The 27,008-nt window shown below is 41.0% G+C and overlaps 8 protein-coding genes across 8 annotated transcripts; 2 read left to right on the top strand and 6 right to left on the bottom strand.

Moving 5' to 3' along the window:
• Nucleotides 1-469: 469 nt before the first annotated feature.
• Nucleotides 470-3,433, bottom strand: LOC136411781 (spidroin-2-like). Its single transcript, XM_066394492.1, has 2 exons — nucleotides 3,163-3,433; nucleotides 470-3,018 (listed from the first exon to the last, which is right to left on the bottom strand). The coding sequence occupies exons 1-2, from the start codon at nucleotides 3,172-3,174 to the stop codon at nucleotides 571-573; spliced, it is 2,460 nt and encodes an 819-aa protein (XP_066250589.1). The 5' UTR covers nucleotides 3,175-3,433; the 3' UTR covers nucleotides 470-570.
• A 1,900-nt stretch (nucleotides 3,434-5,333) lies between these two features.
• LOC136411830 (pupal cuticle protein 20-like) lies at nucleotides 5,334-8,330 on the top strand. The gene is made up of 4 exons (XM_066394579.1): nucleotides 5,334-5,451; nucleotides 7,393-7,528; nucleotides 7,579-7,741; nucleotides 7,791-8,330. The coding sequence occupies exons 1-4, from the start codon at nucleotides 5,443-5,445 to the stop codon at nucleotides 8,227-8,229; spliced, it is 747 nt and encodes a 248-aa protein (XP_066250676.1). The 5' UTR covers nucleotides 5,334-5,442; the 3' UTR covers nucleotides 8,230-8,330.
• Nucleotides 8,331-9,601: 1,271 nt separating this feature from the next.
• On the bottom strand, nucleotides 9,602-10,960 carry LOC136411832 (endocuticle structural glycoprotein SgAbd-2-like). Its single transcript, XM_066394581.1, has 5 exons — nucleotides 10,882-10,960; nucleotides 10,297-10,426; nucleotides 10,048-10,214; nucleotides 9,777-9,993; nucleotides 9,602-9,723 (listed from the first exon to the last, which is right to left on the bottom strand). The coding sequence occupies exons 1-5, from the start codon at nucleotides 10,888-10,890 to the stop codon at nucleotides 9,617-9,619; spliced, it is 630 nt and encodes a 209-aa protein (XP_066250678.1). The 5' UTR covers nucleotides 10,891-10,960; the 3' UTR covers nucleotides 9,602-9,616.
• A 2,311-nt stretch (nucleotides 10,961-13,271) lies between these two features.
• On the bottom strand, nucleotides 13,272-13,960 carry LOC136411655 (endocuticle structural glycoprotein SgAbd-2-like). Its single transcript, XM_066394307.1, has 3 exons — nucleotides 13,955-13,960; nucleotides 13,704-13,906; nucleotides 13,272-13,644 (listed from the first exon to the last, which is right to left on the bottom strand). Exons 1-3 carry the CDS (start codon nucleotides 13,958-13,960, stop codon nucleotides 13,272-13,274), a joined length of 582 nt encoding a protein of 193 aa, XP_066250404.1.
• A 524-nt stretch (nucleotides 13,961-14,484) lies between these two features.
• On the top strand, nucleotides 14,485-15,132 carry LOC136411657 (endocuticle structural glycoprotein SgAbd-4-like). The gene is made up of 3 exons (XM_066394310.1): nucleotides 14,485-14,493; nucleotides 14,546-14,724; nucleotides 14,775-15,132. The coding sequence occupies exons 1-3, from the start codon at nucleotides 14,485-14,487 to the stop codon at nucleotides 15,130-15,132; spliced, it is 546 nt and encodes a 181-aa protein (XP_066250407.1).
• Nucleotides 15,133-15,990: 858 nt separating this feature from the next.
• Nucleotides 15,991-16,681, bottom strand: LOC136411658 (pupal cuticle protein 36-like). Its single transcript, XM_066394311.1, has 2 exons — nucleotides 16,410-16,681; nucleotides 15,991-16,354 (listed from the first exon to the last, which is right to left on the bottom strand). The coding sequence occupies exons 1-2, from the start codon at nucleotides 16,679-16,681 to the stop codon at nucleotides 15,991-15,993; spliced, it is 636 nt and encodes a 211-aa protein (XP_066250408.1).
• Nucleotides 16,682-17,797: 1,116 nt separating this feature from the next.
• LOC136411632 (pupal cuticle protein 20-like) lies at nucleotides 17,798-19,471 on the bottom strand. The gene is made up of 4 exons (XM_066394276.1): nucleotides 19,382-19,471; nucleotides 18,716-19,085; nucleotides 18,282-18,662; nucleotides 17,798-18,228 (listed from the first exon to the last, which is right to left on the bottom strand). The coding sequence occupies exons 1-4, from the start codon at nucleotides 19,388-19,390 to the stop codon at nucleotides 18,089-18,091; spliced, it is 900 nt and encodes a 299-aa protein (XP_066250373.1). The 5' UTR covers nucleotides 19,391-19,471; the 3' UTR covers nucleotides 17,798-18,088.
• Nucleotides 19,472-22,778: 3,307 nt separating this feature from the next.
• Nucleotides 22,779-23,464, bottom strand: LOC136411459 (endocuticle structural glycoprotein SgAbd-2-like). Its single transcript, XM_066394036.1, has 2 exons — nucleotides 23,205-23,464; nucleotides 22,779-23,151 (listed from the first exon to the last, which is right to left on the bottom strand). The coding sequence occupies exons 1-2, from the start codon at nucleotides 23,419-23,421 to the stop codon at nucleotides 22,883-22,885; spliced, it is 486 nt and encodes a 161-aa protein (XP_066250133.1). The 5' UTR covers nucleotides 23,422-23,464; the 3' UTR covers nucleotides 22,779-22,882.
• Nucleotides 23,465-27,008: the final 3,544 nt, after the last annotated feature.

Here is a 27,008-nt window from a genome sequence, read left to right on the forward strand (position 1 = left end):
CATGCAGTCAGAGCCATTCTAATTGTAAATATCCGGGAGCTTCTCAAACGGAAAATTCTCTTGCCCTCAGATGGAAAGTCCTCAAATCTGTACTCGTAATAATTCTTCAGTTACGGGCATAGCTGTACAGTCTATTAACAAATAAATACCTTCACTAGGCCATATGTCTTATGCAATGGATCACTTAAAACAGATTCACGTCCAATTTGAGACCGATTGACCAATGCAAAACTGACATGATCTTCTTTCATGATCGTTGGGCAAGTCTGACCTGACCCCGGGCCATCAATCAAATACTAAGCCTGCTATTAGAGGATCAATTTTCAAAATAATTGCTCTGGTGGCCCACATTTTTCGTTGAAACGAAGCCAATTCTTTCGAAGAAGAAGCATATTCTATATGGGCATGAAGGCCCATAATTGATCTACCATTATGGGCTACAGGAGTACTTGAATAATCTTTTAATTGCTTCTCAGAAGTACACAATTATTCGCAGTATAAATTTCAATTTACTTACACAAAATCGTACAATGTTATGGCAGTACATTAATAAAACCAAAGTTTTAATATTTAATACAAATAACCTCCATTTTCATCTTGAGCCTGCACAGCTGGAGCCCCAGAAGGCCTTACACGACTTCCATCGAAGCTTGGTCCGAACTCTCCTTTACCCAAAGCACTAGAAGGGCTCTGAGGGCCTGACGAAGTACCAAATTGAGCAGTGGGGGATTTGTACTGGTAGCCAGATTCTCCTGATACAGCTTGAGCTCCACTGTAAGCAATGGATGAAGGTTGAGAGGGGAAAGAACCTGGCGTTTGGCCTGAGAATCCACCCTGCGTAGGAGAAGAGGATCCCCTGGACGGTCCTGAAGCACCTGATGAAGGTCCATAAGATTGAGAAAGTTTTGGACTACTCGTTTGAGATGATGACCCAAATGTATCAAATTTCGAAGGTGAAGGTTGGTCTCCGTTTATACAACCAGAGAAACCCGTGCAACCACCATTCAATGGCTGAGAAGGTTGACTTGCTCCGGGGGTGTGAGAAGACGGACTAAAAGCACTGGAGGATGGTCCAGCCCCTTGGGATGATAGTCCGAAAGTCCCAGATGTTGATCCGTAAGGTTGAGCAGGTTGGCTTGGACCAGTTGCTTGAGGTGATGGTCTAGAAACACTAGGTATGGATGCTTGGGGTCCACTACTTGAGGAGTGAGATGGCCCTGGAGCACTGGAAGATGGACCAGCTCCTGGGTGCTCGAATGCACCATAGGATTGAGATGTTTGACTTGGACTAGCACCAGATGAAGGTTTGTAAGATTGACTTCCTTGGGGTGATGGTCCAAAAGTACCAGGTTTCGATTGTCCATAAGAAGGACGACATCCTGAGGCGGAGCCAGCGCAAGCAAAGCTTTGCTGATTAGTTCCAGGAGTGTACGAAGACGGTTCAAAGCCAGATGATGGCCCATAAGGTTGAGAAGGTTGATTGGAACTAGTTCCATGAGAAGCTGATCCTGAAGCACCGTATGCTTGAGAAGGTTGATTTGGTCTATTTTCTTGAGTAGATGGTCCAAAAGCGTTATGTTTCGATATGGGTCCAAATGGGTTGGAAGAAGGTCCGTAAGATTGAGAAGGTTGACTAATTGCTGATCCTTGGGAAGATGGCCCAAATGCTCCACATGAAGGTTCGCCAGACTTACAAGGATAGCTTGAATCGGCTCCTTGGGAAGATGAACCAGAGGCACCAGATCCAGGTTGATTAGGTCCTTGAGACGATGGTTGGTAAAGTTGAGATGGTTGGTTAGCTACTAGTGTTTGAGAAGATGGTCCAAAAGCACCACATGAAGGTCCACCACTCTTACAAGGATAGCTTGTGCTACCTACTTGGGAAGATGAGCTAAAGGTCTCTGATGGAGGTGTATAAGAGTTGGTAGGTTGGCTTGAAGCAGTTCCTTGAGAAGTTGGTCTAATAGCACCGGATGCAGACTGGTTCGGTCCTTGAAGTGATGGTCGGTAAAATTGAGATGGTTGGTTAGCTCCTGGCCCTCGGGAAGACGGTTCAAAAGCACCGGATGATGGCCCATAAAAGCTAGATGGTTGGGTTGCTCCTTGGAAAGATGGCCCATAAGATTGCGAAGATTGGTCGCCTCCACTTTTACTGCATCCTGCACCAAATCCTGAACAACCTCCACTTGAAGTACCAAAGGTCCCGTGTCCTCCACTAGAAGGGAAACCTCCTGATTGACCTCCAGAATAACCATTATTTTTCGGTGCTAAATATTGCTTAGACTCTGCATCTTCATTATACGACCCATCATCTCCTTCTTCCTCAGGATGAGCCTTATTGTATTCAATGCTTTTCAAAATAGCTTCGGGCACTGGAGGAGGCGTTGGCAGGTTATCTCCTTGAGGATGGAATCCCTCCTCATCAGCGGTATAGCTGAGGCCAATTTTCTCACCCTCGGGGGAGGTGTAGGAGAAAGAACCCTGGATCACCTCACCCGCACCCTTATTTTCCCCTGTTTCAACAGATTGGATCCCATTTCCAGTCTCGTATTCAGTATGATAGTTTCCAGCACCGTCGTTTTGAGTGTCTAGTTTGAGGATAGGGATCTGTTGGCCTGTAGAAGACCCTTGCTGAGATCCTCCGGCGGAAGGTCCAGATTTGGAGTAGCTTTGTTGAGGTTGATTGGAGTACTGAGGACCTGATGAAGGTGCTGATCCTCCAGGAGCTCCAGAGTGACCTTGCGGTGCTTGACCGGAGTATTGAGACCCTGCAGGCCCTTGATGGCTACCGCTAGTAGGTTCTAGGTAGTTGCCTCCAAAAGCGGGTTGTGCTGCTCCTGGGGTCATGCCAAAGTGTCCTATTGAAGGTTGTTCTTGAGTTGACCCTTGGACGTTTGGAGTTGCAAGTCCTTGGTCGTAGTTCGCAGTGTTTTTGGGCCTGTTATCGGGAGGTAGGTAGCTCAAATTATTTAATTTCGCACATTCCACGTAGGCTATAAGGGCCAAGGCCAGGAATACCTGAAAGAAAGTTTGGTCGATTGCACATATAACTCAGCAAAAATTAATTATTATTTAATTACTCGATGGGAACTAGGTCTTTTCGCTGTTACATTAAATATTTACATAAGATGGCATTGTTTTAGCAATAATGTAACGTCTTACCTGCTTCATCATGTTAATCCCGGTTAAATCTCTGCTGTTCAACCACCATGCACAAAAACTACCCTACTGCTGGAGCTGGAGCACCATAAAGGTTATATAGGTACCATGATGGTGTCTCCCACCAACGGCGCGACAAAAAACGACGTATTTCCAACAAAATAGACACTAATTGAACATGCCTCTTACGTGTTAATGAAGTTAACTATATAGACACATTAAAAAATTGAGATGCTGCAGAAAAAATCGTGACTCTTCAGTAACCTTTATCGGCTAGATCCGTGCTATATGGATTTTTGTTTGTGGTTGATGATCTCAAAGCTGGTAATTTTAGATTTTACCCATCGCAGGCAGGGCCCCAATGGGGGACTTTCTCAAGGCTGCAAAATAAAGTCGTTCCTGCATTTAGCACTCGAAATTCAGACCATTTAATGGGCACTTCGACGATCAAATATCAGGTAATATGCTACATAAACACGTCGATTCGCTTGGCGACAGGGTCAAACTAGGAGGAAACCGACCATAAGCAGCGCAATGCTAATGCTCCCTAGAGTCCGGTCCTGCGTTTGCGTTAAGCGACATGGTGTCATAAAAAATACCTATCTATGAAATAATTACTGTCTGAAAAAGATAGTAAACAATAACTAAAGATGAATGAATTGCTGTTGTGGAATAATCGACGATGTTACATCCGTCTGCAAATAAAAGAGCTTGCGCGGATGATTGAAAAGACGTTGATTTGGGTGATTTTTTAAGATTCTGGTAATTGAATGTTGAGGCCCAAACTCAATGCCGTGGAGGCAATTAATCTTCTTCAGTCAAAACACCAGCGGTAATACAATAGTGCCAGATGTAGGTAAGAATACCTCATCATCATCATCTGAGCAAAAAGTAAATTAACAATCACACTGAAGCCATAAACTTTTTAATGGACTATAAAATTCAGCCTTCCTCATGAAGAAGTCATGCAAAAACCCTAGGAATAAGACATGAGGAAAGAGGTTATACTGTGATAGTCTTTATGGTTTGCAGTGTTTGTCCTAGCGTGTCAAATAACGAGCTTCATGCAGAACATGAAGAAACCTGCACCGAAACACTACAGCATTTGCAGGATGTAGACACAGGGGTTTTTCTTGATGAAAACGAGATCTACCGATATGAGACACCGAGCCTGCAAAGAACTCACATTTTGGGATCGTGAGCTACAGTCGGGGGTACGTGGGATCACGATTCACCTCTATTAAGTAGGCTAACTATCACGTTAAAAATCTCGTTTTTTTCTATTTTGAAGAAAATATGTGTGCGCAAAATGGCTACTGCATCCAAATCCTCCACTATATGAGGATCAAAGAGGGCAATATCACGAAGACGACATTTGGTTGGTATGAGCGCTGCAGCCCGATCCATAGAGATTCAATTGAAGGGAAATTTTGAGGATTTACACTTGCAATCATTCTGTATAAAACTAAAAAGAAGCACTGGAATCTGAGTATATGCAGATCTATTCCACCCCTGGTAGTCCAAGGGGGGTCAGGGCGGCGGACTTGCAAAGGCCGGCTCTGAGCGGTAAGAAACTGTATTCAAACAGGGCAAAATTGTCACGTATTTTCCTGAAATTATTTTCCATAATCTCATGGTCAGAGGTGTAAAACTTTTTACTAGCCCAATCACATGTATCTCTTAATTAGCGAAATAATTTAATACTTCCATGATTTCTTAAAAGCCCCAATCAATCATAAATAGTGCTCGATCAATTTTATGGTAAATTAAGTAATTAATTTGGTCGTATGTGCAATATTGCCAAAGAAGCTTTTAAGATCGGCATTATTGCCTAAGATCCTCTGTTGCTGATGATGATGAGTGCATATTGATTGGGACCGATTGCATCATCGCGGTCCCCAGAAAATCCTACAGGAACTTCACCAAACTTGGGAAAATGGAAACTCGATTATTGAATCTTCTTCAGCTTCCTCTCTCATCATGAAACCTTTATATGAAAGGCTCTCAGGTAAATTTGACACCCCAAGGTTCTTTACATTATCCAATAGGTAGGTACCCATTAGGCCATTAAGGAAATCATCTACGAGAGTTAAAAAGTTCAAGTTCGTCTCTTCATATAACAGCTAGCACCAATTAGTCTTGGGTACCTCTCGGTGTAATTGGTTCATACGGGTGGGAGGCACCCGCACGTATAAGAAGAGTACCCCAATTTGGCCACACACCAGTCTTTGTTCCCACGAATTAAGTTTGCACCAGTTTCCTTTGTGGTTCATCAGCGGCGCGATGCATAAAGTGAGTGGATTTGTTGTCATTTGTTGATTTTAGTGAGGAGCAATGGTGTAGTGACGCAGCGGTCTTGCCAGGTTTACCCCGAAGCGGGGAAGGAAGTCAGTCACTTGAATTATCGTCCATAAATTTTTGAGAAATTGCGAGTAAACTTGGCAATGCTGTGCATTTCTTAATTAAAATATTGTACATAGAATAATCTACTTTATTGCTTCAATTCTTCAATTTTGAAGGACTCCTGGTTGAACTTTGCCTCTGCAGTTGCCAAATATTAAAATGTTCTTTATCGAATCTTCATAGAATATCTTTATAGAATTCTTCATAGAATCGTCATAGAATATAAGTAATAGGGAGAAGAATGCTCAAAATTTAAGTTTTCAGGCGAGATAAGGAGATTTTAATTTAGTAGACTAATTAACCCACCGTTTGTTTAAGGTTTGCAATTCTTCACACTCACAAATGAGCGTGCCATAAACATATGATTCTTGGGTCTTTAACAATTCTTGGAGAATCATACCAGTGGAGCGACTTAAGAAAAATTTATTTAGAAGAGTAAGTAAGAGTCTTCTCTGTCTTCGCATTTTACCGATTTTCACGAAAAAAAATAGACAGAGAATGTCGCTCAGTGTTACGAAAAAGATCGAGAAAACCTCCCGAAGGGAAACTAAGGAAGTTGTTATATAAATATTTCAAGGATCTTTGCAGTTCTTTTATCTATTTTTAATTCATCTATTTCTTCAATATTTGATATATATGTGATGATGAATAATGATGGAAAATAAAGTCTTCAATTTGGTGTCCAGGGATAAAATCTACACCACTGATAGGATCAGTGGTGTAGATCACACACTCCTGATAGGATGTTAAGTTGGGTTTAGCTTTATTAATTGCCGATCTTCAATTGCGCAAATGAAGATATAGAAAGCTGCAATAATTTATGATATTGCCGGAAAAGAATCCTTCTGAATCATTTGGAATTACTGGGAAAAGAGTCTATTTATTAGCCATAAAAATTCTGCTATATCTTCACTTTTTTCAATGTTCAAGAGCGCAAATGAAGATGATGCTTGCTAGAATAGTTGACAATTTTCTTAAATAAAGAAGATAATCTCTAAAGGATCGTGTGCAGAAAGAAACACACGAAGAGTCTATTTAGGTTTTATGGTTTTAGAGCTATTTTTTCAGAATGTATCGATCTTCAAAAGCAAAAGTGAAGATTCTGCAATAACTGATGTTCTTTTTAAAAAAATATCACCACCCTCAGGCATCAACAATTATTGAACAATTGTGCAAGAAAATATACTCAGAAACAGTCTAATTTGAGGTCAAAGTGATTCGGCTATTTCTTTGAAGTGTGTCGATCTTTAAGATCATAAAATAAAGAGAAGAATTAGTGATTTCTCTGGAAAATCAAGTGCAAGAACGAAACTCCCGAAGGAAGGTGCTGGAAGACTTGGGAACCTTAGTTATTCGGTAAAATGGTCTCAAAGCGGTACCACTGACTGATGCATTGCATGCAGTGGTACCATTGCAGTACCTCGCAAGGTTCTTCGCACACTCGAGGCACCAATTGCATAAAACCGCGATTCCCACGCGTATAATCGCAATAATCTACCGATGTAATAATCCATTTTTCACGACTAACAATAAGCGCTTTTGTGCGAATTCATCGAGATCTGAAAATGACCTAGAACCACCACTTTTGGTTCGAGTACCTTCTTCTTGGGGCTTTCTAATATGCCCAAAGGTTAGATACGAGCAATTTGTGCAGTTCAACAAGAACCTCTCTACATCGCCTGTTACCTAACAGAACCTTATTAATATTTGGGATTAATATTGTGCATAAAAATAGAATTAACTAATTATCACAAGGATTACTGATATCTGCTAATGATGAGAAAATAATTGCTGGAAAGTTAATTAACAATAAAAAAAAATTTCTTGTAGGTTTTGGCAGTGCTAGCTTTCGTTAATTACGTTTCTTCCGCGAGGTTGGACAATCTGCAGTACCTCCCTCCCCAAGGCAACCAAGGGCAGCCGCAAGGCTTTCAACCACCCAAGACAGGACCAGCTGCAGGAGGAGGTACGTTAACTCACTTTAGGTTAACTTTTCTGTAAAGCCCTCTACCCCAGCACCTCAAGGGCAGTACGGAGCCCCGGCACCATCAGGGTTTCAGCCTCAAGGCCAGGCAAGTGGGCAGTACCCTTCACAGCAGTATCCCACTCAAAGATCCCCGTTAGCTGATGTGCCAATTTTGAGGCTTGATACTGAAAACCCGGGAGATGGTACCTACAGGTACGAATCGCCATAGTACGTTCTAAAAGCTGACCTAATAGTGATCTAGGTATGCTTACGAGACTGGCAATGATATCGCCGCCCAAGAGGAGGGCTCCGCCCAATCCGGCTGGAACAAGGCGCAGGGTTCCTACAGGTTCTCCTCCCCCGAAGGGGAGCACTTTGAAATTACCTACACGGCAGACGAAAATGGGTATGTCGCTCAAGGTGCCCATCTACCCACCCCACCACCAATCCCTCAGGAAATTTTGAAATCTCTGGAAGTTATCCGGCAAGCCGAGGCTTCGGGGGCAATTCTCGAAGGGGCCTACCAGCCTGAGGGGGACGATGGGCAGTACCACGAGGGTCACGATGAGGGACAGTACCACCAGCCGTCTGGGGGGTACCCGCAAGGCCCTCAAGGAATCAAACCTGCCCCCCAAGGCTTTTCCAATCAGAATCAAGGGCCGCAGCAGCCCATCGCGCCCAATGGAGGATATAGATATTAGGGTCTTATAGAGTTGTTTCTTGTAAATATTTGTGTATTTGTTGGGGTTTTAGATGCAAATAAATAGCGTTTATTTATTATTTATTTATTGCTTTTTGTACATTTTTTATCCTCTGGCGGTACCATTAAGTCTTGTTTGAAACTGCCTTAACTGGAACTGTGAACGGAATCTGAAGAATCATCGAGCGGTTTCTTCTATTCATCTTCATTGAGTCGTTCAGGTATTTCCTATTTAAATTTAACTCATGTTAACCACAATTATACAATAAAAACTTACAATATTTTCTCGTTATTTCGGTGTGGTACTGGGGTGTCTCGTGTGGATAAATAGCATAAAACTGCCACTAAAATTATTACAAAACAGTACCATTTGCGCATTTCTCAGTGCTAACGCTAATGTTTGAAATATAGGTGCTTTTAAGTGTATACATTAGACATCTCTTTTGAAGTAGTATCTCAGATAACCACTGGTTATATATCGCATTGTTTGCTGAGTTTTATGGCTCAATATACATATAGGTATAAATTATCAGCAATAGATCATGACTAATAATGTTTAAATAGATTTAGGCCTGCCAGAAGAATTTATGGCTTATAACTTATCTCGAGGAATTTAAAAATCGGTTCTTGGAAATTAGTAACCCAAAAGGAATCCAAGGAAAATCGACAAGAAGTATCAAAAGAGATACCGAAAGCGGTACAAATTTTCCTTTACAGCTGGTCCTTTTTAAAGCTTTCACCCTAATTAACCCAAACTAACCCAAATCATTGAGGAATCTTCGTAAAGATTGTAAATGAGGTCCGATTTTTTGTCACCCTTGAAATTTCGAACGCCGATATCTCGGGAACACGTGGCCTTAAAAAATATCTTAAATTAATCGTTGCGCCTTAGAACTCTCAATAAACCTCTCTCTCTTTTCGTTTCTGAGATGCATAATCGCTTTAGTACCTATATTTGTGATTTTTAAAATCAGAGAATGGAGGTTGCGCAAAATGTTTGTCTAAAGCTTCAGGAACCCAATTGAGGTGTCCATCATCTACAGAGGACCCATGTCACCCATAAATCAAACTTTTCAAGACCCGTGAAAATTACTATTAAGCATCGTTCGAAGAAGTGCTTTTTCATGGATTTGTGAAGTCATAAATATGCCGAACTAAGCACCAAAGTAGATACTAATGTGACGTTAAAATTGGTACCTTTCGAAGCTGCGAACCATAATAGAACCAGTGATAAATGAACGCTGAAGAGACCTAACATGTTCCTAATTATACACCTCAAACTCGGTACCTTGGGGTGGTACCACGGGAAATTCAGCGCAATAAAAGCATCCCATAACATCACAACATCACATTTTATTGTCAATCTTTAAATACAACCAACCCTTAACTTAGTACTTGTACCCTCCGTTACCACCCTGTCTCTGTCCTGCGTTGGGAGGGATGTACTGATTGCTTTGAGCGCCCCCTTGGTACTGGTTCCTTTGCTGGTATCCCCCTGAAATAAAAATCATCATTAACCCATTTGGATCATTTAGGTACCAAAGGTACCTTGCTCTCCATTTCCTTGATGCTCAGGTCTGTATTGGCCATCATCTACAATTCCCCTGGCCTCATCAGCCAAATTTTGCTCAATGGCTTTTTGGATTTCTTCAGGTACTGGAGGGGCAGTGGGGATGTGGGAACCTTGTGCTTGGAACCCGTTTTCGTCAGCTTGGTAGCTGATTTGGATCTGCTCCCCTTCGGGGGAAGTATAGGAGTATGATCCCTAAAGAAATTTAAGTGAAATTCAAGGGGCTTTTGGGGATTAGGAGGATGTTACCTGGGACTGGGTACCTGCACCTTCATGGGCACTGCCCTGTTGCTGAGCCTGAATACCGTTGCCGGTTTCGAAAGAGTACAAATAGTTGCCGTCTCCCTCATTTTGGTTGTCCAGCTTCAAAATTGGGATGTCTGCGTTGGGGGATCTTTGGTAGTTGTCGGCTCCTCCTTGGTACTGTCCTGCAGCACCATTAGCTGGAATGCTTAAAAATTACATTTCTTTAGCTCAACATTGAAGTGACAAATTCACCTTGGTACTGAGGAGATCCTCCGCCTCCTCCTCCTTGGTATTTATTTACTTGTGAATTTGGAGGGAGGTATTGACTCCCATCCAACCTTCCGCAAGAGGCGATGCCGAAGAAGGCTACTGCAAGTATGATCTGAAATATATTGGTTGAATTAATGATTTGTCGCCCAATAGAATGCAGAAAGGAAAGTGGTACCCTGTTAATTGGGATCGAAAGTAAGTTATTTGGTATTTGAGATACGCATATGTAACACCTCTTATTGCCTCAAATACGCGTTATTTCTTAATTGGCTAATGGAGGTCGAGTACCACTGGTACAACATGTGACAAACGGACGCATACAAGGGGGAAATCAAAAACTTGAGAACTTGTTATGCAACCAACTTCGGATGAAACTATGAGTCAAAGAATTTTAAATTAAAATTAAAATTTAGTGATATCTTTTTGTTAAATTAATGGCACCCCTTAAAATTAAATGAAATTCCCTAAAATTTAATAGTACCCCTCAAAATTTAACGGAACCCCTTAAAATTTAATGGTGCCGCCAAGCCAACCACCCAACCAACCAACCCTTCGATAAAATCTTACTCGGTTCATGTTGCTGCTGGTACTCGGGCACTGCACTGTGTGTATGCTGTAAATTTTGGCAATTCCTTTTTATACCAGCGGGAGAAACTGCCCTCATCCCCCCACCCACGCCCCTGCGGGTTCTTCATCTCTCGTTGCAAAAGCAGATACACATAACACCGTTAATGCGTGTGTCGTTGAAAAGAGAGGGAAAGCGGTTGGGTTCCATTCAAGAATTGAGCGCACGTAACGGTGCGGATGGCGGTACCCTGTGGCGCCGCTGTTGGAGATGGTACCGCAGAGCAAGAGGCGATTTAGATTAATGGGATTACGTTGAGTCGATTTATTGAATGGTACCGAGACTGGTCACAACATAACGAAAGTTTCATAATTGTAAGGGAGAATTCAGGATTTATTTCTGAGAAGGTGACTGTCTCAATGTTTTTCATCCGAACTCAGTAGATCAGAAAATTATTGCTGATGTTTTAGACTTGCATGCAGGTTACTTGGGTTGCTAGAAAATTATTTTCTGATGTCCAAATTACTCCTTGAAGAAAAATATCGTTTTGTGACGACCAGGACTTCTTTCTCAAACATTCGAGGTTTAGTTTACGCGAATTACCATTGTTGCTTATTAAGGATCAGAAATAATTTTCCTCGTGGTTTACCAACTGAAAGGAACGGGAATTATTTTCTGGTCAATCCAATATGATATAATAAAATTTGTTTGATTCTTGATGTGAAGCTCAGAAATAATTTCCTGATCCAAATTTTAAGAAATGAGGCATACATGTGACCTTTTCTGAGGCTCAGAAATTATTTTCTAATACTATGAGCTTAAAAAATGCTGTGGGTGTTTCACACGGGAAATAAACGTGATATTTCCCGTAGATATTTATATCGATATTCATGCTCGTGATTTGAAGATTTTTTAGAGATTTTCTTCTGGTTATTAAAGCTATTTCAGATTTTTGTATTCCGCTTAATTAGTCCCATACATCGCGACCTAGAGCCGCAGCAAAACCATTGCCTAACCCAAAGAAAAAACGAACTATGTATGTGTTACGGAAGATCTTCTTTCGCTGGTAAGTAACAAGGTATAATTAACGTGAGAAAAGCCACCTTCACCATTCATCTATATGTACAGTTTTATTTATCTGAGGATGATGAAATAATGCGGTTTTTCGGTAATCTAGTCTGTGATTACCTAATTATTGGTGGTACATGCATAGTACCATTTTGGTTCGGCCTCTAATTAAATTGAGGAAGCTTTCAAGCCCTAATAACCATGCTCAGGACAAGTGTAAAAGTAGACCAATTTACCACATCTGTAACCTTCATCCCGTCTGAAATACCAAATCAAACAAATCCATCATCTTCCTTCCACAACATCTTCAAGGTGGTTCATGTATCTGTGATAATTTTTTTAAGGGATCGGCTCTTTGACACGGACAAATTACTTTTATTAGCCTTTGGGCTGAACATTGAAAAGTGGATTAAATGCTGAAAGTTCACCTGATCAGCTAAAGGTTGTTGCCTAATTTATCTATTAAATCCTGGGATGTTTTATGGTCATGTACTGCTATTGAAGAAAGAAGATCTGGCCGATGTTTAACACCTACGGATTCTAGCGTAATCTTCAGTACGTAAATAAACTAGTTAAGTGCGGTCTGGTTTTACTTTCTCACATATTGGCATTATTGTACTAATAGGTTTATACCAGGAGTGATCAAATGTGGTTAGTTTCACTTCAAATTCAATTTGGAAATTTCTAGCTCTCAAATGGAGGAGTCTAGAATCCTCATATTTCGGGAGAATATTCATGCATGTATGTCTTATCTGTGTGGAATATGGGCAGAACAGACTGCTTTGTTTGTAAATTCCAAAGTCATTTTTGAGGGCTTTACGAGCAGATTCTATGTATACTCTAAGATTGAAGGAAGTTTGGAAATTTGTAACTCCTAAATGGTAGAGTTTCGAAGCATCATTTCTAGGGAGAATTTTCATCTATGTATGTCTTTTATTTCTGTAAAATATGAGTAAAATAGACTCCTTCATTTGGAAATACTAGGATCATCATTAAGGGCTCTACGAGCAGAATATACACATACTGAATGATCGAAGAGAGTTGGGAAATCTGTATATTCTCTAGGGAAGCATCTAGGAGTTTCAGTTTTGCTGATGAGTTCATTTATATGTATATGTCTGCTATCTATGTAGAGCTTGAGGAGGATCAGTTGACTGGTTTGGAGGTAATGGGATATGCATTGAGGGCTCTACAAAGGTTTCTTCCATACACTCAAATAATCTTTTTACACATGAATTCATTATTGACAACAAAAATACTGAACTATCCTCAAACGTTATATATTTTTCCTCACAATCAGATAAACAATAAATATCCGCCCATTTTAGTATCTATAACCTCCATTGGCCGCATAATCCGTCGTTCCATCTCCAGCCCCACTCCTGGCATTCTCCCCTTCTCCATGATACGCCCCATCCTCCAGGCCCTCTCCGTGGTACTGCCCATCGTCGAAAATTCCCCTGGCCTCAGCCTCGGCATTCTCTTGCAGGGCTTTCAAGATAGCTTCAGGAATTGGTGGAGGGGTGGGGAGATGGGACCCATGAGGCACAAAACCGTTTTCGTCTGCCGTGTAGGTGATGGAGAACTGTTGGCCATCAGATCCAGTGTAGGAATAGGAACCATGGGATTTAGTGCCATCGCCTCTGGCGTCTCCTTGCTCTTCTGCTGAGATGCCACTAGCAGATTCATAATTGTATCTATTGGTAGAGAGAAATTGATGATGGTTAAGAGGGACTTTTCAGTGAAATTTGCTCACCTATAAGTGCCTTCTTCTTCATTTTCTGCAGCAAATTTCAAAATCGGAATATGCTGTGCAGAGGGAGACGAACCAGATCCTCCTGAAGGTTGAGGACCTAGATTATTTGATCGAGGTCTGAACCCTGCATTATTGGGAGGGAGATAAGAGTTGTCTAGACTAGCACTAGTGACCACCCCCACTAAGACGACCAACCCTATGACCTAAAACAGGGAAATTAACCTTTTAAAGGTATTTATTGAGGAACAAACCTTCATCTTAGTGTTTTCTTGGACTGTAAAACTGAAGAAGTGATACACATTTTTTGTCACTGAGGTTTATATACGAAATTCGATTGGGTCTCGCCTTGGTACCATCGAAAGAAAAAATGTCAGTGCTGATATAGATGTTCGAAGGTCATGACTGATCTTCCTTCTTGATTCAATCAAAATCCCTGAGTGTTTATATTAGATTGATGATTTTTACACATCTATTGAGCATTGGATTGTTGTTTTGGGCAAGGTTATTGAGCTGATGGGACAAAGAATACGGCTCATTAGCGCATCTTTCCTTACTGGAAGTTTTATAACATCACTCCCTATTCACACCCCTCAGGAACAATGGGAAACAGAAAATCAAGATCATTACAAACAACCTTGACCACACATATAAAACTTTTCGGTGTCATCTCTGTGGTACCCAGATGAGTTACCTTTAGATATAAAAATTGTGGTGCTCCTACTGGAATCATCACACGCTTCTTGGGGTTCTCTAAAGATGCAACTATCTGGCTCACTTCATCATGCTTCTGGTCAGTATTTTGCAAGCATTCAGTAACCATTTTCAAATATTTCTGCTTTTAGGAACCAATTTTTGTCTGCTTCATTGCTGCAACCTTAGCAAACCCCTTAAGGAACCTCTTAGTGGATTCTTCTCCAGAGCTTCTCCTGCACCACTCAGTCGATGAAAGCACCTCTCCCAAATACAAAATCATCCCCATCGTAAAATCAACATCCCAAAACGAAGGAGATGGGTCTTACAGGTAAGTTCCCTAATGTTCTCTTCACAACCCCTAAAAAAATTTTATTTCAGTTACAGTTACGAGGGAGCCAATAATGTCTCGGTAAAGGAGCATGGTGACGCCGGAAGGAATGGTACTAAGGCGCGTGGTTCCTACTCTTTTACTCTTCCAGATGGACAGCATGTTTCCCTGACTTACACTGCAGATGAGAACGGGTTCGTAGCAGAGGGTACCTACATCCCCACTCCTCACCCCATTCCAGAAGCCATTCTTAAAGCTCTTGAAGAGAATGTCGCAGCTGAAGCTAGAGGAATTTTTGATGATGGGCAGTACCATGGCGAGGGCTTGGAGGAGGGGATGTATAGGGAGGAATTAGTGGAAGGCGATCAAGGGGTTGTGGTGAATGCTAAGAGTGATGTAGGGTATTAGAGACCTGAAGGGGAATAAATGTTCTATTTTTGAAAAATACTTTTTTTCTACATAATATTACCCATTGAAATTAAGTGCGTTGTGGCCCGATTTAATGTAGATTCATGCAAATTTCAGAATTTGTGGTGGACAGTTGGATTAGAGACCTGTAAAAAAATCAGGGACGTAGCAGCATTTTTAGGGCAGTTGCGACTAACTGAAATACTTGGTAATCGGGTTATTTAGCTAATTTGCGTTATATGGTATTCGACTCTGGTATTTGGTGCTGTACGATTAAAACAAAAATTAAATTATATTGGAGTGATATTTTTCATATATTCGCATCTTTCGGTGTTTGGTTTTACTACGTCACTGCTTTTTAGTACAAAATCTTGCAAATTTAGGAAGTTGCAGAAAAGCTTTGGAATCTATCTGCTGAAAAGCCAGTGGCGTAGCTCCACTATTTGACGCAGTTATGAATTGTTAAATATTAGACTTTACGAGATACTTATTTATATCTTTCGTTGCCTGGTTCTGGTACGTCAGTGCCTTTTAATATAAAACGATGTACATTTTGGGCTTCATAGACAAAAATTTTGAGTTATTGAACAGTAAAATTTTGCTCTTTAATGTAATGATCCACAAATTGGGGCATTTGTAAAGAGACCCTGGGGCCATTGGCCTATTCAAAAGTACCCCATTTCCTCACTATCCTAACCATTCAATATAACTTTCTGAAGTCGCTCAGAATCTCAAAAACTCCCAAAAACACCAAAAAACAATATTAGAATTTATGGCCTTTATTATAGCATTGCAAGAAATATACACAAAATAATAAACAGCAATAAATTAATCTCATATTACGCAGAGGTTCCACTACTAGTAGCGGTACCCAGTGAAAGCTTCATTATTGCTCGTACCAAAGGCTCCAGCCTCTTGACTGCTCCCCTGGTACTGCCCCTCGTTCAACCCCTCTCCACGGTACTGGCCATCGTCAAAGACCCCTCTGGCTTCTGCATCCGCATTCTCTTGCAGAGATTTCAGGATAGCTTCAGGAATTGGGGGAGGAGTGGGGATGTGACTGCCCTGGGGCACGAAACCATTTTCATCTGCTGTGTAAGTGATAGAGATTCGTTCCCCTTCGGGGGAGATGTAGGAGTAGGAACCACGCGTTTTGGTACCATCACCTCGAGCTTCACCCTGCTCCTCTGCAGATATCCTGTTGGCTGTCTCGTAGTTGTATCTGCAGAGAAGGTGAAAATTAATTGAGAAGTCTATTAGATTGCTATCAGGCTTACTTATAGCTCCCTTCTCCATTATTGTCTGTGTTGAACTTGAGGATGGCAATTGGTCTCCTGCTTGAAGAGCCTGAAGATGCTCCAAATCCTCCCGCAAACCCTCCAAATCCTCCAGAAGATCCTCCGAAACCTCCTGCATTAGATGCTCTAAAATTTCCTCCACCAAAACTCACCACTCCTCTTTGACTTGGAGGAAGGTATGAGTTGTCTAAACGGGCACAGATCACATATCCCAACATAGAGGCCAAAAAAACTAAACTTGATATTGTCATGGTGCTTGGAAACAACTGATACAACACCACGAGAAGTGATATGGTTCAATATTAAAATTAAGAGGTTTATATACCAAAAACACCCCACCTGCAGGCGTCCATAATGCAATCTCCTATAAAGATGCCCCTAAATGTCAGAATTCGGATCCGCCGGACGATCAGGGTCATTGCGAGTGATCTTGATCTTCTCGAATTTTAATGGTACCATTGTTCTGTCGGTGCAGAAGAACCATTTTTTGTAGAGTAATGGGCCACACGTCGAGGTATGAGGATGTTGGGTTCGAGATAGTGATTTGGGTGGTATTGTTCTTAATAATTTGTGGTGAGATGTGTCCTTGTATGGCCGGTGCGGAGCATCCTTTTTTTTTATTGTTCATTCATTTGTGTCGCAAGATGGAGACGTCGGAGAATGGCACTTTGGGACGCTGCGGTGAGTAGATTTGAAAATCTCTAAAACTTGAAACACATGTACAGCTCTCCTCAACTTTGGCAGGGACGTAGTTCCAACTTTCGGTTATAAGAGAACAAAATTGCTTGGTGATACGGTGAAAGGTAGAGACGTGAGAGGGTGTCATATGAAGGTAGACACCTTAAAGTTCCTATGAGGAGAAGATTTGAAGATTTCTGAAGTTTGTGAGGTACATGTAATATTGCAGAATGTCGGTGGGAACATAATCCTACTCTTTGTTTATGAGGGAAAAAATCAGCAATGCAATATTGTGAACAACAGGGGTGCACGAGGATGCTATATGAAGATAAGTATCATCGCATGAAGATCCTAGAAGAAATGGATCACGAAGTTTCTAGATTCTGCACGACACATGTCTCTTTGTTGGATCTTGTCAGAATCACAGTTCTGATCTTTGCTTATAAGAAGAAAATTAGCTCTATGATATAATGAAAAATAAGTGCGTACAGGGGTGGCAACTAGTTGATATAAATATGAGCTTCCTCTTGTTCACCGAAGGTAAGAAGTTGTCCCTAAACATTGCGGTCGCATGAAAAAATGTATAAAATTATCAGATGCCTGCGACGATGCTGAGGAACTAAACATCTTGGGAACTAAACCACTTGCTGGAACTATCTAATAATGCAATAAAGGACAATTTTACATAAAATATACATAGTTTAATAAACACAGTAGAGCAATACACAATATCGCTAAGTATATACATGAACACTTGTACGCCATACTTGTACGTCATATTGTACGACATACTTGTACGTCATATTTGTACGTCATACTTGTAGGTCATGCTTGTACGTCATACTTGTACGTCATACGTATATGTCGTACAACTGTACGCAGTAAACCTATGGCAATATTTTCGTTTTTAATTCATTGATTTATACTGTGTTAGTGGCAAGACTGATGAGTGAGATCTACGTCGTTATTATTTTGCCAGATTAGTATCTATAACCGCCCCCTACAGGAGACTGTCCGGAACCAAGTCCTCCGACTCCTCCCTGAGGTCTGAAACCTCCAGCTCCTCCTTGAGGTCTAAAACCTCCTCCGCCACCTCCTGAAGGCTTAAATCCACCAGCTCCTAAAAAAATGCAATTTTTAAAGAGAAATTAACGGTTGATATAATGTAAGTACCTCCACTGTAACCTCCAGCACCTCCTTCATCAGCTCCAGGTCTGTACGCACCATCATCTACTATTCCTCTAGCTTCATCGGCTAAATTCTGCTCAATGGATCTTTGGATCTCGGCAGGGATTGGTGGAGGGGTGGGGATATGAGGTCCTTGAGGGTTGAACCCATTTTCGTCTGCGGTATACTGAATTTGAATTTGCTGACCATCAGGGGCGGTATAAGAAAAAGAGCCTTGAGCCTGAGTTCCATCTCCTCGAGCATCCCCTTGTTCTTGGGCATTGATCCCATTACCAGTCTCGTAAAGATACTGGTAAGTACCGTCGCCATTGTTAACATTTTCGTAGCGGATGATCGGAATTTCTGAGCCGGCACCAGGTCTTCCTCCTTAGGGGGAAATTTGTTAGATTGCTAGGAAGTAGGTAAGAAGTAGTAGGTACCTCCTTGGTTGTAGCCTCCAGCAGCTGCGCCTCCATAACCCTGAGAACCTCCTCCCAAACCGGAGGGTCCAGAAGCAGCTCCGGTGCCAAATCCTCCGGCTCCTGGCCGACTTGAAGCTCCCCCTCCAAAACCTTGGCCTCCTCCGAAACTTCCAGATTTCCCAGGTGCCCCTCCTCCGAATCCAGCAGTACTTCCTCCTCCGAATCCAGTGGTGTCTCCTCCTCCTCCGAATCCAGTGGTACCTCCTGCCCCGAATCCTCCGGAGCTTGGTCGGATGCCTCCGGCAGGCCTTTGGGAGGGTGGCAGATACTGGACGTTGTTCAGACGGGCACAAGCGCAGAAACCCAGGAGGGCGAGTGAGAGAGTCAGCTGAGCAGGGATTTGAGATTGGGCAAATTTTTAAGGTTCTGATATATTCAATTGCCAAGTAATTAAAGCATTTTTACTGAGGAAAAAGGACGCTAATTGATGATCAGTTAGTGTTACAGATTTTGTGATTAGTCTGAAAATTCAGGTAATGGTATTAGTTTGAAAGTTCGTTCAAATTTCGTGCTTCTCCTCTTCCCTACTCTTCCCTGAAGAAGCCTGCTTCGCACATATCAATCGAAACGTCGTCCTCGCCACTATTTCACCACAAACACTCTGACTAAACCTACATAACTTACGTGCTTCATTTTGGCAATGCACTATGAAGATGCACCCACACGAATATGTGCATTATCCGTAGAGTATTGTCTCTTATATAATCCAAAATGGCCGCCCCCACTAAACGAAGAAGATTCGTCCATTATTCGCAATCATATCGGCCCGAGGCCATTTCTGATGTGTATTATGGTGCACTAATTATTAGCCATTTGAGCCGGTCTTCATGATCTTCCATGGGAAGAAGCGCGTGACCTCCAAACTTGCGTGGCCTGAAACGGATTCGATCTTCGTTTGCTTGCTAAGTGGCTAATGAGTCTTCTTTTTTATTAAGTTTTATAATTGTTTTGTTTTTAATTTTGGGTTATTAGTTACTAATTGTTTCACTTGCGAAGATTAAGTGTGGAAGTGCCGTTTTTCCTTAATAAAATCGCTGAATAACACTTTCAATCGTTTTTGACAAGACCATGAAGGAACAATCACTAAATACCTAATTTTTATGTCAACGTATGACAGATTATCAGGTTAGTTCAACGTAGCTGTGACTCAACTATCAAATAACCTCACTGACAGACGCGATGAGCCAATCATGGAAGACATCTTGGAAACTGAGAGCATTATGTACTTTTAATACCTGAGTCTGTCCAGATCAATTGCGGTTAGCGGCAGATGACTGACAGCTATAAAATTGACAGATATCTATACCAACAGCGTTCTCTGTACCTATTCATAATTTTGGTTAATTCTTAATGGCAATTCTGGTTAAATGGCAGTTGTTTGATTGTCAACAGATTTGACATATGATAGTTTCAAACAAAAAGTGCTTTTTTCAAGGTCACACAATAGTGTTCCATCCTTGGGAATGTTCTTTGTATTAAGAGATCAAGGTTACAGTGCATAAATTTCCAAACAGGTTTGTGCTTATTTTAAACTCAATTTATTCTTCTTTCTTATGTTCTTAACCTCGTGTTTTTTTGCGTCTTATGCATTCAATTTGATACACATTCTTAAATTCGAGTTCTGTTTTGTTTCAATATGGAACAAATGTCTTTCTATTCCGAGGCATTCCATGCAAATTTCTATCTGTTCCACATCAATATGGAACAGATGTCTATCAGTCTGTTCCATATTGAGACTTCTTACACTACTTCCTGATGTCCTACTTTGCTTAAGCCAGCTCGAGTTGGTATGGGAGTAGACATTCCCCCTGGAAAGCTGCACACAGTTTTGCCTGCGTTTACATCATCTAAAGTAGCACTAGTGGAATGTTTTGAAGCTAGTACTGCATATAATAATACTATTGATAGTACTGATAAGTACTGCGCGGAGGTTTTCTCATTAATTTTTTGTGATGCAGGTAGGTCAGATGGCTTATGCAGGTCAAAAGGTTGCTCTCAGGCGAATGCTCGAGAACCTCTTAGGAAACAGCATAAATTACGTCTTTTTCCGTGATGCAGGTTTACTTCTACCTCGAAAATCTCATTGCAATAATTCTCTTTCACCTCTTTCGTTGTTTTGAACACATTAAAACTATCCTTGAACCGTCATCTTCATGCCTAAAATTCTCGCAATAAAATCGTGCATTCTTCATAATAATCGCCCGATTATGACTGCGAATCAAATGCCACCATCAGCCTTTGGGGCTCGAATTTGACCATTTTTGATCCCATATTCATGAGTCATTATGGAACTTCATTGTCTATCTTTCGCGGGCTTATCAATAGAAAAATGACGAAACGCCTTAACACTAAATAAAATTCGAATCTTCAAAGAGTCGTAATTCATCGGTTAATTGACGCATTTAAATTTACCTGCAATTATAGCACCTTTTATTTAGGTGTGATGCAACCCATCTGGGTATGCACTGCAGCCGTCATCATCAAAGGTTGATATATTGCAGGATTATAAATTACTTTTAGTCGTAAATCAAAATTACTTACCTTAGGACCTGTGGGGCAGTTTCCTCTATGTCTCTTTTCTCCATGCAAATCTTCATAAATGAACTCTTTTGCAACCTTAATGATATTGTATATCATCATCAAAGTTGAAAGTAAATAGCTTCTATTAGTGGTGCGATATGCAAGTTGCAACACCTCGCCTGCCAATATTAGTTAGTTAGAGCGGTTTTTCACTGCTAATTGCTTTTTAGTCTTAATAATGAAAAACCTTATAGTTTTGCACAATCAGCAAACCAAACCTGCTACTGTTCGTTGAAAAGGTCTGACAACCTCATAAATTCATCATCGTTGCACTTTAATTCAATGATTATAATGGGCATGAACCCTACGTGAATAGGCGATTTGGCAACGTGTGGGCGGGTCAACACCGCAACGCTCAGTTGTTTTCGGCATTTATCGTCCGCATACATTAAATCATTGTACATGTATGAATAGGTGGCTTTTCAAAGGTGAATTACAGGTGAATGTAATGGTGGTACCATCGGCGGTAACCCGAAAAAGCCTTGGAATTCCAGTACATTTAGATTTAAACAATACTCATGTGCGATCTGGCGCAAACCAGAAGTAGGTACCTTTTATCGTTTTCGAGATATTTCGATTAGTGTCGTGGGGCTCACGTAAACTTTGACTGAAACTAACAATTACTCGCATGGAATTTCACAGGATATGAGGAGAGATTCTTTCATGTCGAAACAGGTTCAAACTGGGCCGAAAAGTTATTTCCGGTTCCAGTGCGGCGATCTACATCTGTCAAATAGACATACAATGCGTCAAAAGACGCCATAATTGTTCATGTTTTGACTTGAATGACACCCGTCCCAACAGTTCTTTCCATTTCCCAGACCTCGTCGTTCGCTTTATTTACTTTATTGATGGCCCGAATGATGGCAAATTCAGGCATCCAAAAAATGTGCATTGAGTGAGCCAATATAGCCGCCGAATGCTATCTGCGCTTCTCTAACATGTTAGTGCTTGTAATGAAACACGTCACAAAAGTCGGCCATATTGCCGTACTGAGTGCGCTCTGGTTCGGGTACCCGAACACGCCATTATTAGCCTTAAAAATTGCCAATTTTGGGGAAGAATGGTGAACGATGAGGAATCGACGGTTGAGCCAATGTAGGGTAGTACTTTTTTTAATCATCTTTCCTTTCCCATCTTAGTGCATGGTATGTGAGTGACATACTTTTTCAGCTCTGAATGAACTGCATTTTCAAATGACTTAGGGGCAAATACTTCAAAGGTACCTTGGTTCCAAAATCCACATAGGTTAGCATTTAAATTCCATTAACATCCTCTTTAATTTACACCACAGGAAAAATACACTAAAGTGGTATGATGTATCAATTAGCTCCTCAGTTAGGTACCCACTAAGCGGTACGCAATTGTTATTAATAATCCGACAGTTTTGCATACCCTTGTGCGAATAGGATGTGGATTTTCCCGGAGATAAACACTTAAGCCAAGCACCGGTGATTTATTTAAAAAATCGCATAATGTAGATACATTTTAGAAATATATACAGAGTGGCCTAGTTTTAACTACTACTATGATCACAAACGTGCCCTATTTTAATCGGTATTTAGAGGGAAGTTTTGGGGCGGGCAGGCTCTCGTGGTTTCCTTCTCGGTACTGTCCATCGTCCACGATTCCCTGAGCCTCTTCTGCAAGGTTCTGTTCCACAGCTTTCCTAATTTCTTCTGGGATTGGAGGCGGTACCGGCATATGCGAGCCTTGAGGCCGGAACCCTTCGGAATCGGCCACATACGTCATGGAAATCTGCTGTCCATCTGGGGCAATGTAGGTGTAGGAGCCCTGTCTCTTAGTAGAGTCCCCTAAAGAGCCGATAATAAAGGGCCCTGAGCTTAGTTTGAATGCAGGTACTTACCAGCCTCCTGCTGCTGGATCTTATTGCCCGTTTCATAGGCGAATTGATAGTTTTCTCCCCCATCGTTGTTAAGCTCCATGTGCAGAATGGGGATTTGACTCACTGATTGGGGTTGGTGATACTCGGCGGAGCTTGCAAACCCCCTTTCAGCCCTCTGGGGCAACCCCCATGAGGGTGCCAAACAGATAGCCAAAACCAAGAAGTTTACTTGATGCATGTTTCAAAACGGAGAACCCAAATGCAAACTAGATCGATGGTACTTAAGGATTGCCTTTATACCAGGGCCCCTCCTGCGTAATCCCCATTATAAAAGTGCAGTTTCAATCATTGCAGCATACACTGGGTGGGACAAAAAAACACCTTACTGTTATTTAGTTGCTGATTCACGTTTATCACACTGTGGCGTGGTTTGTGATTGCACAGGAGAAGGTAAAGAAGAGAATGCCCAGGCAAAATGGAACATCCTGTATGCAGTCAAAGGGGCGTAGGTGCCTGCGAGGAAAGTTCAAGCGCGATTTTCAATCGTCGTGCTTTTATGTTGTCACGTAACGTTTTTCGTTAGGCGATTTCAGTAAAGGTCACGGTATATAGGCCAAATCTTCGACTAATTGAAATAATGAGGGATGGGTTCAAAGCTGTGGTTTTCCACACAAAAACCCCCAAAAATGCCTTGGATTATGTAGGAAGCATATTGAAGAACGAAGGGCTTCTTCTAGCCTGAACAAACAGGAAACGTAGATTTCTTTTTCATCTGCTTCCAAAGATCCAGATGATGCTCCTGGATACACATTTGTTCATTCAGTTTCTTTCTTTGGCAAAAATAGGAAGAAATAGGCATAAAATCCTAAAAACTCTTCTGTAATCAGGTTTTTCTCGCCAAGAATGTTCCCACTGAAGACCTGGCAGATGCTTTTCAAGTAAACTTCTATAGCTCCTCTTGTAGGAAGCAACACGAATTTTCTTAGGTTTATATTTATCAAGTTCATCACAGGAAGAATTTTTAAGGTCTGTGTATGAGTCAAAAGAAGAAATTTTTGACTAAAGATCTTGAAAATATTCTCATCTCCATCTTCAGATTATTTGTTTCCTGAGTACATACAGAATTATTACACACAAAGTAATCTTCCTCCTACATGACAAAACGAGGATTCTGTATTGAAACATATAGAAGAAGAAATTGCATTAAGTTTCGACTGTCGAACATATGAAAATATAGACATAGTGCTAATGCTTCTTCTAGATTTTCGGAATTCTAGCGCCTTTTAAAGGCGCCTTAACCAGTAAAGAAACTAAAGAACAATATTTCTAATGAAGATCTGGTTGCGTTTTGCTACGCATGTGAAGAAATAGAGCTGAGAAACTTTTTGATTCTAGAAATAAAATCTTCCTAAAAATAATATAAAAAGACAGTTCAGAGTACATCCAGTAACATTTTGTGAATCCTGTGAAGAAGCAAAGCTTCCCTAAGAACCTCAAGCAACCAGAACCGATCTAGTTTTTCTATAGAAAAATAGATTTATTATGAAAATATTTATGAATGAAATCATAAGGTGATTGGTCATCTTAACTAGAATTAAAAGGCGATTCCATAAGAAGCTTCTTTTGTTAATACAAACACAAATGAAGATATGCAAATTCAGCAAGCAGCTACAGGTCTTCATTCATAGATTTTGGTTTTATATTTGAGCACATGATTTATGCTGGTTTTCTTGGGATTTCCCCAGAAAAAAAACAACAAAACGTTGTTATTATTGGAGGAATTTAGGACTGGATCTTCATTCTTCTTCGTCATCTGAATCAAGGTGCAACAGAGCTATTTGTGTCGCATTTTTTCCATTTTGAACAATGTGCATTCAGCGTCTTTGTCGTAATTAAATACCAAACAACTTAAGGTCGCAGTCACTTTTACCATCACTTTTTCCTCTCTGATTCCTCCTTTTATGATTCAGAATCTTCAGTGGAAAATCTGATCTTCATGTCGGGTTACGTCATCGAGGCTTCTGCAACTGCCCAGTGATCCGTAAAAAAGCGAATCTTAGGTAAATGTCGCGAAGCTAATTGCGTGGAGGTTTGCTCTAGTACCATCAAGGTTCCTCAGGGGGAAAAATGTTAATAATTCCTCCGAAATTGCGCAACCCAATTACCCAACGGCAGTCATAAATTGCCTGGTTTATGGAAGTTGAATCGACCCATCCTTAATACTACCAAAAGGTCAGATGAGATCGTCCACTATCACGATCTAAATCTAGTTCTTCGTTACATAAATCGACCAAAAAACCTATATGGTGCTCACAACGAGTAGTTATGCTTGCGCCATGAGGAAGACGGATTCCTCAAGGGTCATGATCGACGATTTGCGAGTAAAAGTGACTGCTTTCTGGGCATCTCCATCTATGCGAACTCTCCGTCCAGTCTGCACTAATTGCATTCCAAACTGCACTTCGTAACATTAAACCCAAATGCATCTAACGAAGGAAACATCTCTTATGGGTGGCCTTTCGGTATCGCACCATCGATATTGCCCAATAATTTTTTTGCATTAGCTGAAACGTGATCTTTATTATGGCCTTTTTCATGAACCTAATTTACACTTACTAAATATTTTCGCATCAAACGAACTTAATATTTAATGCTGCGTTATATAACCCTGATGATGGCTCCAAGTTGCATATTGTTCTTGCGAAACGCGCCTTAGACGGATGATGACTCTGCGAAACGCCGAATCAATCATGGCTGCATTTAAGATGATTATTAAATTATCCGGTTTTTGTGTATGTGTGGTAGAAGATCATCAATCATTTTAAGCCCAAAAAAGCACTCAGACAATATTAGGGAATTCCTTCAGCCAAGTATACATTCTAGCGCTGACACTTTTGTAGTCCTTGGAGTCGCAAATGTAGAAATTCGACCATATGCGTGCACTTTTGTAACTCTAATCGTCAAGTTCTTCATCTCGTTCTTCATACGTGAAAATGCCGCTAATTGAATCTTTGAATTGTTTTCATGATGACCGATAATGACGAGCCTCATTAGCAAATTTTTAGTCACGCTTGGCGGGTGGTTGTGAGGCAATCTCCGCTGTTGAAGAAACTCTTGAAGCTATGGAGGTTGATTTTGAGGTTCGAATACATGGATATAAGTTGGGACCCGAAGAGAGCTGCCAAATCTCCAATAAGGATTCCTTCCTTAGATTTTTGATAGAGTCTGAGATATTGCGGGAGAATTAGGTCGGGTTTGTCTAGGGTTGAAGACCTTCAGGAGTGTTTCTGAAGAGTTTTCTATTGGAGCACATTTGACGACATAGAGAAACACGCTTTTGCCTTGCTTTGCTTTGGCGAGCTAGTTAATCAGAGCAAAACTCCTTCCTTAGATTCCCTTTTTTTGAAGATCTAAATGATCAAAAATCTAGAAACAAATTAAGCCCGATAATACATTTTCGCAGGTTTCCCAACAGGAACGAGGCCTGAAAGTATGGAAATGAACAGTGTGACATTGCACATGACTTTAATATCTTCATCCATCTATTATTTCTTTTGATTGTCTTCTTCGGAGGGAAAGAAATATGAGGGGTTGGAAGAAATCGGGGGAAGGGAGGGAATTGTTGAATGAAGATGCTGCTGATATTGTCAGTTGTGTATCTGATTTTCGAGCTGCTCTCGAGATTTTTTAAAGAAAATAGATCCTTTAATTTTTAGTGATTTTGTAAATTCAGGGAAGAATTTAACGAATGGAAAGCCTACTGATTAATTCTCTTCTGTAATAGCAATAAATGTTTTAATTGAGGCTTGAAAACTTATTCTAACC

The sequence above is a fragment of the Euwallacea similis genome, chromosome 10 (genome assembly GCF_039881205.1).
Source record: "Euwallacea similis isolate ESF13 chromosome 10, ESF131.1, whole genome shotgun sequence".
Lineage (NCBI taxonomy): Eukaryota > Metazoa > Arthropoda > Insecta > Coleoptera > Curculionidae > Euwallacea > Euwallacea similis.